The 16,361-nt window shown below is 48.4% G+C and overlaps 3 protein-coding genes across 3 annotated transcripts in view; 1 reads left to right on the forward strand and 2 right to left on the reverse strand.

Annotated features, from left to right (window-relative positions):
• Positions 1-712: 712 nt before the first annotated feature.
• On the reverse strand, positions 713-1,945 carry ACTL7B (actin like 7B). Its single transcript, XM_056117234.1, has one exon. The coding sequence runs from the start codon at positions 1,943-1,945 to the stop codon at positions 713-715; it is 1,233 nt and encodes a 410-aa protein (XP_055973209.1).
• A 5,701-nt stretch (positions 1,946-7,646) lies between these two features.
• On the forward strand, positions 7,647-8,942 carry ACTL7A (actin like 7A). The gene has a single exon (XM_056117232.1). The coding sequence runs from the start codon at positions 7,647-7,649 to the stop codon at positions 8,940-8,942; it is 1,296 nt and encodes a 431-aa protein (XP_055973207.1).
• A 4,585-nt stretch (positions 8,943-13,527) lies between these two features.
• ELP1 (elongator acetyltransferase complex subunit 1) overlaps positions 13,528-16,361 on the reverse strand; it is a 56,607-nt gene continuing 53,773 nt past the window's right edge. The window contains exons 36-37 of the mRNA XM_056117231.1: positions 16,229-16,304; positions 13,528-14,428 (exon numbers count right to left, since the gene is read on the reverse strand). Of these exons, the coding sequence (XP_055973206.1) occupies positions 14,361-14,428; positions 16,229-16,304 (144 nt within the window). The 3' untranslated portion in view covers positions 13,528-14,360. The remainder of the gene's footprint in view (positions 14,429-16,228; positions 16,305-16,361) is intronic.

Below are 16,361 nucleotides of genomic sequence, written 5' to 3' on the forward strand. Positions count from 1 at the left end.
TGTGGACACAGAAACTGTAACTATGGAGACTGACCATGACAGTCACTGAAAATGTGGGAGTGAGGAAGAGAAGACAGGATGGGGCTAGACACATGGTTTTCAGGCATTTTCGTGGCCCTTGTGTTACCTGGGGCACTTCAGATCCACTCTCCATTACCGTGTTTCTCATCGGGATTTTAGGATTCATCTTAATCCAGTGCCTTTGGGTTGTGGGCTGGAGAGAGAGTATAACAGGTAGGGTACTTTGCATGCTGCTCACCCAGGCTCCATCCCCAGCATCCCATATGATCCACCAGGAGTGATCCCTGTGGCAGAGCCAGGATTAAGCCTTGACACACCATCAGGTGGAGTTGGGGGGTGCGGGGGCCCTTGAGGGTCGCAACTAACCAAACTACAACTTTAGGTAGCTAATCAAAAGTTGTATAGAAGCAATAGGGGTGCATTGAAACTTGGCAACCTGAAAAAAAAAAGAGGGCTGGGAAACCCTACCATCTTCCCTGTCTCTTCATCTGGAGACCCCACAGAAGCCCAAGGGCAGCCGCGTCTCAGTCCCGCACCCCACCGCTACTCCCCTCTCCTGCCACCCGGCGGGCCGCAAGGAAGGCCGCAGACACAGCACCGCTGCACCATAAAGCTTTATGGGGGTGTGGGGGGCGTCTTTAAATGCGTCTGGGGGACCCGCGGTGGCCTGCCCACAGGGCCGGGTGTGCGCTCAGCACTTGCTGTAGATGGCCGCGCTGCCCCGCTCCACGAACTCCTCCTTGCTGACCCAGAGCTGCTGGAAGGCCTGCAGGGAGGCCAGGATGGAGCCCCCGGTCCACACCGACGTCTTCCTCTCGGGCGCGGCGGCCACGGCGGGGCAGTCGTCGGGGCAGAGGCGGCCCAGCTCCTTCTGGAAGCGCTCGGGGAAGCCGTCCAGCATGGTGCAGCCGCCGCAGAGCAGCACGTTGCGGGCCATCTCCTCCCCGAAGCCCACCTCCCGGCAGCGGCCCAGGCAGGCGGCGGCCAGCGCGGGCAGCCCCGGGTCGTCGCTGCCCGCCAGCGCGGGCTGGAAGAGCATCTCGGCGCACTGGAAGCGCTCGCGGCCGATGGTGATGACCTGGCCGTCGGGGAGCTCGTAGTCCACGCGCAGGGCGTCCGGGCCCAGGCGGGCCTCGAGCTCGGGCTGCAGCGCGGCGTAGCAGCACCTCTTCTTGATGTGCTCCACGATGTGCAGGTGGTCGTCGGTGAAGGCGCGGCCCCCGTCGTTGAGCAGCCGCAGCAGGTAGCGCGTGAGGTCGCCGCCCGCGTAGTCGCCGCGGCCGGTCAGGCCGGGCAGCACGTCGCCCTCGGAGATGGGCACCGCGTGCGACACGCCGTGGCCGCTCTCCACCACCAGCCCGGACGTGCGGCCGTAGGAGTAGATGGACAGCAGCGGCTGCGGCGCCACGTGCAGCGCGGGCACGCCGAAGGTCTCGAAGAGCAGCTCGGCGTAGCGCTCGCGGTGGCCGCGGGGGCTGAGCGGGGGGTCGGACACCAGCACGGCGTGCTCCTGGGGGGCGACCTTCATCGCCGTGTGGAAGATGTACTCGCAGAGGCTCTGCACGCAGTCCCAGTCGGCCACCGCGCCCTGGCGCAGCGGGTTCACCAGGCGGCGCGGCGCCTCGGCGCGCAGCAGCTCGTGGCCCACGAAGGTGTCCTTGCGGGGGTCGCCCGCGTCCGCGCCCTCGCTCTGCCGCTTGCCCACGGTGGACGAGATGAAGTAGGTGGGCCGCGGCTCGCCCGCGTAGCCGCACTTGCAGTACTGCGAGCCCAGGTCCAGGATGAGCGCCTTGACCTTGCGCGCCTTCCTGGCCTTGGTCTGCAGCGGGGCGGCCTCCGGGCCGGCCAGCGGGCAGCCCCCCTCCCCGAGGGCCCCTTGGGCTGCGCCCAGGGCCTTGGGGCTAGGGCTGTTCCTCATCGCCATCTGCCTTCGCCTCTCTCCTCGCTCGGCTCACATCCGCATCCTAGAACTCTGCGGGGAGCAGTGAAGGGGGCCGGGGGTAGGGGGGTGGCGGGGTTCCAAAGGCGTGGGTGCCCGGGCAACCCACGCGGTCATTGTGTGGTCACCGGGCGCCGCCCCGTCCCTCCCCCGCCCCCCAACCCCACCCCGGGTTGGTCTGCACGGCCCTTGAGCTGCCCTCCCTCCCGCTCCCCACTTTGCCTTGCAGGACCAAGCACACTGAGGTCTGGGAGGGGTCCTGCCACCCCCCCCCACCCCCCAGCGCCCCCGCCCCATGTCTGCCAGCTCCTCATACATGGATGGGGCCATCCGTTCCTTCACAACCGCTAGGCCAGAGGGGAGCACTGGGTGCCCCCGCCCTCATCAGGCACCTGGATCACATGTCACTTCACAGAATCCGGGGAGGGTGGCAGGCAGAGAGGAGAGAACCGGTCCCCCCACCCCACCACCCCGAATCAAATGACTTCTCAGGTCACAAACACTTCTCGGAGAGCTGGGTGGTACTCTCTGCCGAGTTCCTGTGATGCCAGGGCCCGATTTTCCTTGGAGTGCCCCTGCATGACCTTCATCCCTTCCTCCAGTTGCAGGCTTCTGGGTTCAGAGCCCCAGTGTCCACAGTGGCTGAGGAAGAAGAGAATTCTGAGCACAGCAGAGGGCTCTCGGGTCCTTTCTGGGGAACAGACACAGAGGAGGGACCTGCTGACTAAGGGAGGGATGAGAAGGTTCTCTAGAGAAGAGGTGGGACACTTAAGTCGGATCCCAAAAGGGATGTGGGTTTAGTCAGAGTGCTAAGAGGAGGGAAGGAACACCTCTAGCAGAGAGCACAGTTGAGCAAAGGCTCAAAAGAGGGGCACAGGGTGGGTGAGGAGTCCCAACAAACCAGTGATGTGGGGGAAAAGAAGCTACAGAGGTTGGGAGGGTCTCGGTGCTAGGAAGAAGCTGTTGGATTTAATTGAGGGACAGTTGGCTACTCAAGGAAGCCTATACATGCGGATACTGGCATAATTGTCTTCTAGAAAAGTCTTAGAAAGATTCGCGCTTGGCTTTGTAGAGAGAAAAGTTTAGAATCAGTCCTGAGAGCAAGTGGTGTGGAAGAAAGCTAGGGACAGCTTCCAGGTATATTTAGAAGGTAGAGTCTACACAGCTGCACCCCTTTTCCTACACAGACCCCATCTATGTTCAGTTTAACCCAAGCTCTTGTCTTAGCATCCAAGACCCTCTCATTGGCTTCTTTGACACCACTCTAGTCTGGAGCACAGTATTCAGATGAGATGATTAGACTGAGGCATGAGAGGGAAGGCAGAATCCCTTCTGACAATCGCAATGGACAAACTTCTAGGGGAACTACCCCTCCAACTTTTCCCCATTCTACCAGTCAACCACCAAAAAAAAAAAACCCCAAAAAACAAAGCAAAAAAAAAACCCACCAAAATACAAATTAGGGCTTAGGTGGTAGGTTTTATTATTTTTTAACTTAAAAAAGTTTTAATTAAAGAGCCGTGATCTACACACTGATGAGTCCTAACCATACAATATTCCAACACCAGTCCCAATTAGTGGGCTTTTTGTTTTGGTTCATAATGATTTTATTCTTAAGCTTCATATATATATGTGTGTCTACATATATATCCACACACATAAATATATGTACATACACATAATATGTTTTATGTGCACGAAAGGTTGTTGACAGAAAAGGGAGACAAAAATGGGGCTGAGAAACTTGTGAGAGAGAATTTAGTAGTGTTTGAGGGACAAGGTGGCATAGAGAAAAGGGCATGTAAGATGTAATTAAGAAAGAATGGTAGAACACTGAAGAAAGCTAGTGGGGAACATGTGGGAGTTTCCTTTGTTATTTTTGACTTAGAACCTGGCTCTTGTTTTTTAAATTTTTTAAAAAATTCAGTCGCTGTGCAATTCAAAGTTATTCATGATTGAGTTTCAAGAATACAATGTTTCAACACCCACCCCTTCACCAGCGTTCACTTCCCTCCTCCAATGCACCCCACCTGCATTTCCCTTCCACCCACCTGTCTGTTTCTAGAGATGCACTCCTCTCTCTCCCTCTCCCCCTTTCTCTCTCTCTTTCGCTTTCTCTCTCCCTCTATATATATATGGTTGGAGTTTTCTTTTACATATATACATATATATGTTTTTTCCATATATATGTATGTTTTTTCACAGTGGTTTACAGTACTGTTGCTGATAGGGTTTCCTACATAACTTTACCACATTTCAGCACCATGTCCTGGTTGAACGCTTCCCGCCATCATACACATTGTCCCCTCCCTGTCCTGTTTCTCAGCCCCCTTATGTGTCACATTTCCTACTGAAGACCAGACCCTGGCACTCTGTCTCTGATTGTGTGGGTATTGACTCTATAAGGATTCAGAGTTGTGAGCATTACCCAAATGCTCCATTGTTGATATTATAGAATCACAGAATAGAGAAGTAAACATTGAAACCCCCTCAAGAGTATCCCAACCTGAGGAGACTTAATAAACTTTTCCTTGACTTGAATGGAAATTGGAACCTCTCGAGAAACCTTCATTGGGAATACAGTTCCTCAGCAGTGCATATGCCTTTCACTGCAAAACAGCAAAACCCTTTAATATAACTTAATTCTGAAGTTGTATAGGGAAAGCAACAATCTTCAGGCTATTTAAAGGTAATGTTTGGGGACTCATCTGAACTTGGTCACCCCTTTTTTATAGACTGTACAGAAGAGAAGAGGAAAAACATGAACTCAGAAAGCCAGAGTTCAGATATAGCTTCATCTGTATAATCAGTATGATATGGGCAAACTATGTTCATCATATCTGATTATGATCAGGTAGGGCTCTCTCATCAACTTGGTTGCTAACCACGGTCTCTAAGTTTGTCTTGAGCATCTAGCTAGATATGGGGGGAGGGTGTGTGTGTGTGTGTGTGGTGTGTCCTGGTGGAAGAGATGAATAGATAGTAGTCTGATGGCAAGAATGCAGAAGAGGCTAATGAGTTCCATTTAAGGCATGCATCAGAGAAGGCTAGACACCACTGGTGGCCAGTGTGTGCAAAGAGAAGTGAATTCCAGATCTGAGTCCCCAGTAAAACATTTCCACCATCTGAAGAGAGCTGCTTTCTCTCCCCTGGAGGAAAATGGGCACACACGCGTGTGGGGTCATCACACCAAGTGATGAACCTGAGGAGAGCTCAGTGTCTATTTGGCTTGCAATCCTCTCTGCTGATACCGAACTGCGAATAATTTCAGGTACCCAGTGCCCAGAATGGGAACTCTGGTGCTTTTTAGAGTCAGGGTGGGTAGCTTTTCCCTAATTCCCCCATATTTCTGGAAGCCCTGGCAACCACACCGATGGTGGCCACAGCTGTCACCATGTCAACACATTGGCCCAGACCATAGATCCGTAAGTCTCTGGACACCTCCTAATTCCTCAATACTGAAATTCCAGTAGGAGCACACCAAATTAGATGGGAAAGTAACATAGAAGCCAACTAAACTCAATGAACAAAACCAGTAACGTAGAAGACTCAGCTAGTAACAGTGAATTCTCAGACAAGAACTTAACAAACCTGCAATCAGATACAACGATTTTCACATGAATTTTTTTTATATCGACTGATTTTAATATTGGAGCTTTGTTATCTAACCAATTTTATTCTAGAATTATATCAACAGTTGTGGATTTTTTCTACATTAAAAAATATTTTAAAATTAAAAAAATTAAATTGTGTCTTATTTCACTTGGACTGCAAGTTTATGACCATTACTAATTTTTTTATTATTTTTCATGGATTAAGTGCATGTCCTCAAGCATTAATGGAATGAAAAATGAATATAAATAATCAAAAATGAATATTTTAATCAATCAAATAATATAAATAATCAATATAAATAATCAATATCTTCATGTGTGCGGACCACTCTCCGCACACATGAAGGTACTGGCAGAGGGACAAAGCCACGCGGGTTCCGGGGCCGAGACCTCCAAGCCTACTCGAATTGGAGTCGAGCATCTTCCACCCAGATCCTCCAAATTCCAATAGGCGGGGGTCACACCCACCACCTGGCCCCCTGGCGCCGTGTAATCCCATCAGCGGCCAAGACTCAGAGACTATAAAATCCAGATCCCGGACGAGAGCAGTGCAGTCTCTGCCCCCGCGCCTGGGTGTTCCTTCCCGGAGCCCCTTGGAGGGGAGCGGGTTGAGCTTTCCTCCCCGCCCCGACCAGGGCTCCGGCAGCCGAAGACCTCCAGGACCAGCCACCACCATGCTGAGACCACTCTCCACACACATGAAGGTACTGGCAGAGGGACAAAGCCAGGCGGCCGCGCGACATCTTAACAGAACTTTTTTTTAAGACATCTTATTGTCTTATTTCTACTTTGGACAAACTTGCAGGCTATCGAATGTAGCCTGCCCACAGGGCAGAGTCTGGCAAACTCCCCGTGGCGTACCAAATATGCCAAATACCAGTAACAATGATGGGTCTCATTCTCCTAAAGAGCCTTGAATATAATCTCAGGGCTAGGATGAAAGAGACGTTACTGGGGCCTGCTCGAGACAATCGACGAATAACAGGATGATGAAATGAAATGAAATGAAATAATAAAAAATCCAATAATAAAAAGCTTCTGGCCTGGGGTTCTTAAGCACCAATGTATTGACTGGAGGGTTGCTCGAGCGGGCCCAGTAACATCTCCATTGGAGACTTTGTTGTTACTGTGTTTGGCATATCGAATACGTCACGGGGAGCTTGCCAGGCTCTGCCGTGCGGGCGAGATACTCTCGGTAGCTTGCCAGTCTCTCCGAGAGGGGTGGAAGAATCGAACTCAGGTCGGCCATGTTGGCTGTGTGCCAGGCAAATGCCCTACCGCTGTGCTATCGCTCCAGCCCCAGGGTTAGCAAAGATTTTTTGTAAAGAGTCCGAGTCGGTCCGATTCTCAATGACGTGGGCCGATCTGTGTCACAAGGACTCAGTGCAGCTGGGGTTGCATAAAAGCAAGCACTGACGACATGGAAACTGGTGTTCCCCACCCAAGGGACCAGGGCATTCCAAGGGGTCCACAGGTGAAAACTGTGTAAATGATCTGAGACCACGGTAGAATGAAGGGCAAAGGGTTGCACAGGAAAGAAATGAGGCCAGAAAGCCAGAAAACTATTAAGTAACAGATTTAAAACAAGAATGACTTGTCCAATACTTTTTTTTTTTTTTGGCTTTTTGGGTTATGGGTCACATCCAGTGATGCTCAGGGGTTACTCCTGGCTTTGCACTCAGGAATTACTCCTGATGGTGCTTGAGGGACCATATGGGATGCCAGGGATCAAACCTGGGTCGGTCGCATGCAAGGCAAATGCCCTCCCCACTGTACTATCACTCCGGCCCCCTGTCCAATACTTTCATGAAAGGCATGCAGGCCCATCTCTAACTCCTCTGTTACATGGCGTCCCAAATCCTCTACTCCTACTGCCCCCTGATAGCCATGTGGCTCTCCACACCCCTCCTGGTCTTCGCTTGGAGTCACTCAAGAAGCTGCCAGTCTAAAGCTCTGGGCTATTGGGTTGTCACAATTGGTGATGTCATGACTAAGGAAGTTCTGCAGTTGCCCTGTGATTTAAGCCCTTTGGGCCTTCTAGCCAGTGGGATTGAGGAACATTACAGACCAAGATGGCTCTAGATAGTGTGTGGGCTCAACAGACTGCAGTTATAGGGGATGGACCTGACAAGGTGGGTGACCAGGTCTCCCTGCAGACGGCCTCCCTAAAAGATGGTCCTGCCAAACGAGCAGTGTGGGTCCGCCATGACAATTCTGAGCCCGAGGGATCAACGACGGCCAAAGGGCCCAGGGATACGTGCAAGACAGAGGTGACCAAAGCCGTGGTTGTGGACCTTGGCACTGGCTATTGTAAGTGCGGCTTTGCTGGGCTCCCCACCCCTAGCCACAAGATCTCCTCGACTGTGGGCAAGCCCTACATGGAGACCGCCAAAACTGGGGACAATCGCAAGGAGACGTTTGTGGGGCAGGAGCTCCTCAACCCGGACGTCCGTCTCAAGCTGGTGAATCCACTGCGCCACGGCATCATTGTAGACTGGGACTCGGTGCAGGATATCTGGGAGTATCTCTTCCACCGGGAGATGAAGATCGCCCCAGAGGAGCACGCGGTTCTGGTTTCAGACCCCCCGCTGAGCCCACACACCAACAGAGAGAAGTACGCTGAGATGCTCTTCGAGACCTTCAGCACCCCGGCCATGCACATCGCCTACCAGTCCCGCCTGTCCATGTACTCGTACGGGAGGACCTCCGGCCTGGTGGTGGAGGTGGGCCATGGCGTGTCTTACGTGGTCCCCATCTATGAGGGCTACCCTTTGCCCAGCATCACCGGACGGCTGGACTACGCAGGTGCTGACCTCACCTCCTACCTGATGTGCCTCATGAACAATTCTGGGAAGCACTTCACGGAGGATCAGATAGGCCTTGTGGAAGACATCAAGAAGAAGTGCTGTTTTGTGGCCCTGGACCCCTCTGAAGAGCCAAATGTCCCTCCGCTGGTCCGGTATCTTCTGCCCGACGGCCAGGAGATCTCTCTGGGCCAGGAGAGATACCTCTGTTCTGAGATGTTCTTCAAGCCCTCCCTCATCAAGTCCATGCAGCTGGGCCTCCACACCCAGACAGTGTCTTGCCTCAACAAGTGTGACGTGGCCCTCAAGCGGGACCTCATGGGGAACATCCTGCTCTGTGGGGGCAGCACAATGCTCACCGGCTTCCCCAACCGTCTGCAGAAGGAGCTGAGCAGCATGTGTCCCAACGACGTGCCGCAGATCAGCGTCTTGCCCGAGAGAGACTCCGCTGTGTGGACCGGAGGTTCCATCCTGGCCTCGCTTCAGGGCTTCCAGCCCCTGTGGGTCCACCGCTTTGAGTATGAGGAGCATGGACCTTTCTTCCTCTACAGGAAGTGCTTCTAAATGCAGGTACCATGATAGTGGCCAGCCAGCAGCTGTGCCGGATGAGGAACAGGCGTCACAGAGAGTACTGGGCCAGCATATCCATTCCTGTACTATTAAACACACCTCATGTTCCCCTCCATGCTCAGGTGTTTTTCCTGACTGAACAAGTTCACACACGCAGATGCACGTGCTAAAAGAAAGTGGAGGCAGGGGGCTGGGGACAAAAAAAAATTACATTATAGGTTGACTGCTTATATGTTCGTGGGAGAAATTAACTCTTAAAGTGGCTGTCCTTTTATGCTGAGGATTCCCATTTCACAAATAACTTGTTAAAATCTGTTTGGAGGTCTGGGAGACAATAGTGGTTATCATGGGACTTGACCCAGGTTCGATCCCTGGTGGCGTCCCAAGCATCCCCAGAGGTGGGCCTGGACGCCCCTGAGCACTGCAGGGTGAAGGTAGTACCATACTCTCAGTCCCGAGTACTGAATCACCAACTGGTGAGGCAAATACTGCCAGAAGGTCACCCCCCCCCCCCAAATAAACAAGTCTCCTCAGGGAGAAATACGACAACACACTGGGGACTAAATGTTGTTGGGGTATTTTACATCTCTTCCGGGTAAACCCAGGAGTGATGCAGTGACAGTCTCATCACCTAGAAAGTAGCAGCATCCACATCCTTCAGCAACACTGCAGGCTTGCAAACAATTGGCACCATCATGTCTGATTCTGCTTGGACCAATCTTTCTCTGAGTTCCAGAAGCCACCACCCAATACCGGCTCTTGGGCAAGCCTTCAGTGTCTGTCTGCTGACCTGGCCTTTTGCTTTACCCTGAAGGTCTGGGAGCAGCAGGGTTGGGTATATTGGGCTTGAGGGCTGTATGCCGCATTCATCTCAATATCTGCCCAAACTACTCTACTGAAAACACTTCATGGACATTCACTGATGGAAGGGCTCAAGGATAACTTATTATCACTTAGATCTCTTTGGCAAAGTGCTAAAGCCTATGGACAAGAGTATTTAAAAATACATCGATTACAAACAAAACTGGTTACACAAAAATATACCATACAAGGGAGCACCAAATAAAGGGTGTCTGGAGGATCCTCCAAGGAGGGGAGATGCATGTCGAAAGTAGACTATGGACTGAACATGTTTGCCACTCAATGCCTCTTTTGCAGACCACAACACCCAATAGGAGAGAGAGAACAAAAGGGAATGCCCTGCCACAGAGGCAGGGTGGGATTGGAGGATGGGGGTGGGAGGGATACTGGGATCCATGGTGGTGGAAAATGGGCACTGGTGGAGGGATGGGTATTTGATCATTGTATAACCAAAACCTAAGCACAAAAATTTGTAAATCTACAACTGTACCTCATGGTGTTTCACTATTAAAAAAATACATATATATATATGTGTATATATATATATATATATATATATATATATATATATATATACACCATACAGATCTAATAGGGATCCCAAATCAAGAACCTACACAAAAGGTAAAGATCTTGATAAAGGGTAGCTAGTGTGGGAGGGTGGAAATTTTTGTAGGCTGGAACATTCCAGGCTATCCCAGGCCAACATTATTCTGAATTCTAAAATGAAAAACTAAAAGACTGAATAACTGCCAATTTCTTCAAAGCCCTTAATTATCTATTACCCATATAGAAAAAGAGAAACCTCTTCTCCCAGGATGAATAGTTTTAGTATGTGTAAGTCAACTTAGACGAGCAATTTTTTTTTTTTCAGACCCCACTCCCTTTATCACTCCCATCCCCATCTACACCCTTAGCCCAATGATTTTCAAGTGAGGGCAATTTTATAGCCCAGAGGAAACTGATCTGAAAGGATTTCTGGTTATCATAACAGGAATATGATCAATAAATATTGGCACTAGAGGGGTGAGGCTAGGGACACTATGAAACAACCTATAGGACAGCACCCCGAAACAATGAATGACATACCCACAATATCAAGGGTGCCATTAAAGTTAAGAAAACCAACTACTTAGCTCAATGGCACATACTGGAGGAAGCAAGTGACATTACATGGTTATGTCCAAGGACACTAAGATGGGTAGGTCCATGGTCTGTTCTTTCCAATATACTAAGATCTGGGTTCAGGAGCAATAGTACAGTGGCAATAGTACAGGGCATTTGATTTACATGTGACCAGGGTTCAATTCCTGGCACCCCATATGGGGTCCAGGCCCACCAGGAGCGATCCCTGAGCGCAGAGCCAGGAATAAGTTCTAAGCACTGCCAGGCCAAAACCAAAACAAAACAAAGCTCCCCTTCCCACCGGGATATAGTAAGGTCTGCTGTCTTCCTACAACTTCAGTCATACAGGGTAGTGGCAGAGAAGCCCAGTGAACAAACAGGAACGGAGCATAAAGCACAGAGCGAGAGTACAAGATCAGGGGTGGTCAATGTCACATGAGCTCTGGCATCTTGTTCCTTCTGGTTGGCTTCTGGGATGCTCACTCCTACCCCAGGTAGTAGTAAGTGTGACTGATATGGAAGGACAAACCAAGACTTTCACAGGCCCACAAATTTGTGCGTACTGTGGAGCTAGGCAGTGAAAATAAATAGGCAGCAGTGTTAAAAAGGTAACGGTGCTTCTCATAGAATTGAGCTTCTATTCAATTCCTGTGAGTGCCCTCTCAGTGTCCGTCTCTAGTTGCCATGCGAAATTCAACATGAGAACCAACAAAGGAATGTGGTTTTTATTGTATCATGAGCTTTGTTCTTATCACAACCTAAATACTGAGCAAGTTGTATTTCCGGAATATGACACACTTCATCCCAAATTACACATTCATGTCTTAGAAATGTTTTCTTTTTCCCATACAGTGCAGTTTCCCCACACTCAATTTCTTTCTTAATTTACCTTCAGCCTGCAAGATTCCTGCCTACTTCTCCAAATGAACAAAAATTCCAACCTGCTCAGATGAGACAGTAATGATACTATTTACAAATCTGCTGGTGCTGTGCTGCTGCAATAAATTATTTTAAGAAAACGAAACATTCACGAAGTCACAATACTATCAATGACACATGGATTTCTATTTCCAATCCACCTGCATGAGCCCCTTGACTATCATACATTTCAGAAGTACTGCAAAATATTAAAATCTTGGGGGTTGGAGAGGGGGTTGTATAAAGGGTAGGACACTTGAATGCATTCAGCTGACCCAGCTTCAATACCTGGAGCCCCATGGATTCCCTGATCACTTCCAGGAATGATCCCTGAGTATAAGCACTTAGTACCACCAAGTGTGGCACAGAAACAAAAAAAAAAATTTTTTTTAAATCTCATACAAGTTATCATGTTCGTTTACCCATGACAGAAGGGAAATACAACGCAATATAAGACTTCAATGTGGATACAAATATAGCAAATTCATTATGAATGTCAATCAAAAAGTGGAGTTTTAAAGAGCAGAATCTATCACTTTCTCCTCGAACTTTTTGGTATGCTGTTTTTGGGTCACACCCAGTGGTATTCAGGGGTCTGGCAGTGCTATGCTGGGGATCAAACCTGAACATTCTGCAAGCAAAGCATGAGCTTAGTCCATTAAGCTATCTCTCTGGCCTTCTATTATATTATTATTATTTTTGAAGTAAAACCACATTTTATTTGGAAGTTCTGAGGAGAGAGGGGGAGGAAAAAAAAAGAATAATGCACTCAGGAGAGAACATGGGCTTCTCCAGAGTGGAGAGAGAACCCCAGAACATATCCCAACACTAAAATATGAGCGTATGAAAGTACAAATCTCGAGGGGAGATGCGGGCAACACATGCTTGGACACCACATGCACTGGGCAGCAACGCACGGCTACAGGCAGCACATGGGCGTGGCCCACTACTGAATTATTTCTGACATACAAAAAAACCCTAAATGACATAACGAACACACTTAGATTCCTATACTTTATATAGTTAAAATTTTGCTATATTAGGGAAGAACTTCTTAGCACTTTCTGCTGGCTGGGGATTTGGCTCAGCAGAAAAACACTTGCCCTGCAAAAGTAAGGTCCTGGGATTTAATCCCCAGCACTGCCACCATTCCCTCAGTATACTAATGAAGATTGGTTCTGGTAATTGAAACATGAAAGAAATTTTTTGATTTACCCAAGATTCAGCCATGATACTTGCTTTTAATTTTTTTTTTCTTTTTGGATCACACCCGGCGATGCGCAGGGGTTACTTCTGGCTTTAAACTCAGGAATTACTCTTGGCAGTGCTCAAGGGACCATATGGGATGCTGGGAATTGAACGCGGGTTGGCCATGTGCAAGGCAAATGCCCTATCCACTGTACTATCTCTCCAGCCCAAACTTGTCTTTAATTTTTTTTTTTTCTTTTTGGGTCACACCCGGCGATGCACAGGGGTTACTCCTGGCTTTGCATTCAGGAATTATTCCTGGTGGTGCTCAGGGGACTGCCATGATATCTGTTAAAACAACTTTTTAGACTCATCAGAGAAAAATTTTCATTTCTTCCAGAGGAAATAACTGAAAGACAGAGGTCAGGTCCAGCACCAAAAAAAAGAAAGGGGAAAAAAAAAAAGGAAAGGAAAAAGAAAAAGGAAATAGAAAAAAGGAAAAAAAAAAGCTTATAAACATTTCGGAGGCAGTACTCTGGAGGAAAGAGGCTAGTGATTGTCCCTCTCACACAGCATGATGTCCAAGCTTCCACAACAAATGTGCTGGTGGCGTTTCCAAGAGTCTCACCTATTCCTGCCACCACTCCAGCACGTGACTCACAGGCAGGAGAGACAGTCCCCAGGGACACTGCAAGGACAGGAGGCTCGAGACCATTACAATGGAAGCTCACGACCCGGCTCACTCTGACAAGTAACTGCCACAAGCACTGGGAACCTTCAAAGAGATCCGTCGCTCCTTCCTCAGCTCGAGGGGAAGGAGGCAGCGAAGTTGACTGAGCACGACCAAATGTCCGTAACGTGACAGCCACGCTGTTTCCACGGAAGACTCTCCTCTAGAAACATAAAACAACTGACAAACACCATTTGACTTGGCTTCACATTTTTGAGGTAGACAGCACGAAACACTATTCCCAAGGCACAGAGGCACGGATGAAGACAACGACTATTCTACAGCCCCAACATGAATCAGGCCCGGAGCTGGGGATACAATCTGAGATGCTGATGACAACACCAGAGACAGGCAGGCTCTCAAGCAGCGTGAATCCAAACATTTAAAAAATAACAAGTAACTCTTGTGAAATGCTCTACTGGCTAAAGTTTCCCATTCTGGCGGTTAAGATTATGGGCAAGATAAAGATCGAAAAGCTGCTTGGGTCCTGGTGGCGTGGGGCAGAGCTGCGCTGGGAGGCATGATCGGCTGATGAGGGAGCCTGGGAGGGAGCCGGTCTTCTTGGGCCAGGGCCCACCTCACGCCATCCATCACTCCAGAAGGCTCAGTTTCCACGGGGTCTTTGTGTTGATCTTTGGTGGTATCAAAAGCTCAGAATCTGAAAGAAAGGGAAATCGGGAGAGACACGCTGTAGCTCGAAGGACCTGAGGTGACCCAGTTGCAAGGCTTCCCCACCCCAGCGAGTCTGTGCTCAGAGCAAGCCCAGAGGCAACGCAGGACAACTCCAGGGAAGAAGCAACTCTGAATGGAAGAAGATTCTATTAATGGAGGGGTGGCGGTGGTGGGTACAAGGCCACAGACATTGACTGAGTCTCACCAAAATGTATACCCAAGATCCATGCTTTCTACTTCAATAGGGAATGTAGCCAATTACAAGAGTTAAAAAAAAAAAAGTGCCAGCATACATCCAGTTGACAGAAAATAGTTATGATACCAAAATTCCAAATACAGTGATTTCCCCACCCTCCACCACCAAAATAAAAGTCCCCACCTTAAGATAAAGAAAAAAAAAAAGAAGAAGAAATGGAGGGACACATGGTTGAGAGAAAATTCTGTCATAAAACTAAAGCAGTTTTACCTAAAACCCCCAGGTCTTCCTCCAGTTAGATTTGTAGAGTCTATTTTCCAAGCAGTAATCACACAGAGGAAGCAAAAGGAAGGGCAACGTGGGGTGGGGTTTGAATGCCAGTCACAGAGCAAGACCCCTGACCGCTAAGCCATCTTCCCAGGTCTATGGTTTGTAACTTTTAAACTGGAGATGGACATGGAACCTAACTGAGAAACATCTCTTTCCCAACTAGTATTTTAAATGATTAAAGGGAAATGCAGACACCTTTAGTATTCTTTTATGTTTCTTAATATTCTTTGTTGCTTTCAAATTATACTGTTGGTCCTAAAGATGACTGAAAAGATCCAGCTCTTAAGAATCCATGAGTGAATCTGCTGAAAATCCCACGTATGCAGGACGTGAAATCTCCAGGCTTACCCAGCGTCAGGAATGGGTGACCTTCTCCCTTTCTCCCTGTGCTTCCAGAAGCTGGCAGTCATGCCCGCTGGCACAAACTGCCTCTGGCACATTTAAACTCATTAACATTAATGGCCATGACCTAGAGACTCACAAATAAACCTCGGAAGACAAAGACAGCAACATGCCACACAGATGCCTCTGGACCCCAAAGTCACCATCCATTTAAAAATTTAATTCCGCTGTATCACTCTATTTAAAATCTTAGAATTCCTGGAGCGACATCTCCTACTCTATACGCTAGCATAATGGCTCCAGGGTGATTCAACAATCTTTACACACTTTCCTCTAAGGAAACGTTTTTGGATCATCTTTAGTGAACTATTCATAAAAGGCAATACAAAGTAAATTATTATGTTCTGCTTTTGGGAGCAGACTTTGGGGATCAGGGTGGAATGATTAAAAATGTGGTGGTGAAATTGGTGTTGGATTATTGAACATAATCATTGTGAACAACTTTATAAAAATAAAATTTAAAAAATAAAAAAGGATTTTTAAAAAAAGAATTAAGACAATATGTAACTGCCAAGATGTAATGTTTGTAAACTGTACAACCCCCAAATATGGGGATTCTGAAAAATCTTTAAGTATAAATGTAAATTAGATAAATGTAAATTAGACTGCAGAATTAAACTTGAACTAGGATGTGTCTGTATGAAAAGAGTGAACAAAAAATTTTGTTACATTTAATGTTATGTTGGATTCCCCAGTCCTCAGGTTCCCAACACTAGAAGCATGAAACTGTTTTTACTAAAGAGAGTCTTAGACTTGCTGGAAAATTGTAGGCAATATCCAACTTTCCTTGTACTGTTGCTGACACAGAGACACGCCTTCTCCTTGCCACTGTAATAATACATGGGGGACAGTACTAACCAAGGGTAGGAGCTGACATTCTCTGTTGTTGATAGGAGGCCATGATACTATTTGCAGTGGAATCAGGACCCAGGACCTAAGAAAAAAAGTAGACTAAATTAAAAAAGATGATTTTACACTCGCACAAATACCC

This window comes from Sorex fumeus, unplaced genomic scaffold (genome assembly GCF_029834395.1).
Source record: "Sorex fumeus unplaced genomic scaffold, SorFum_2.1 ptg000034l, whole genome shotgun sequence".
Lineage (NCBI taxonomy): Eukaryota > Metazoa > Chordata > Mammalia > Eulipotyphla > Soricidae > Sorex > Sorex fumeus.

What these genes read in the sequence shown, in the direction of transcription:
- ACTL7B (XM_056117234.1), bottom strand. Translation starts at nt 1,945, where the DNA reads ATGGCGATGAGGAACAGCCCTAGCCCCAAGGCCCTGGGCGCAGCCCAA.
- ACTL7A (XM_056117232.1), top strand. Translation starts at nt 7,647, where the DNA reads ATGGCTCTAGATAGTGTGTGGGCTCAACAGACTGCAGTTATAGGGGAT.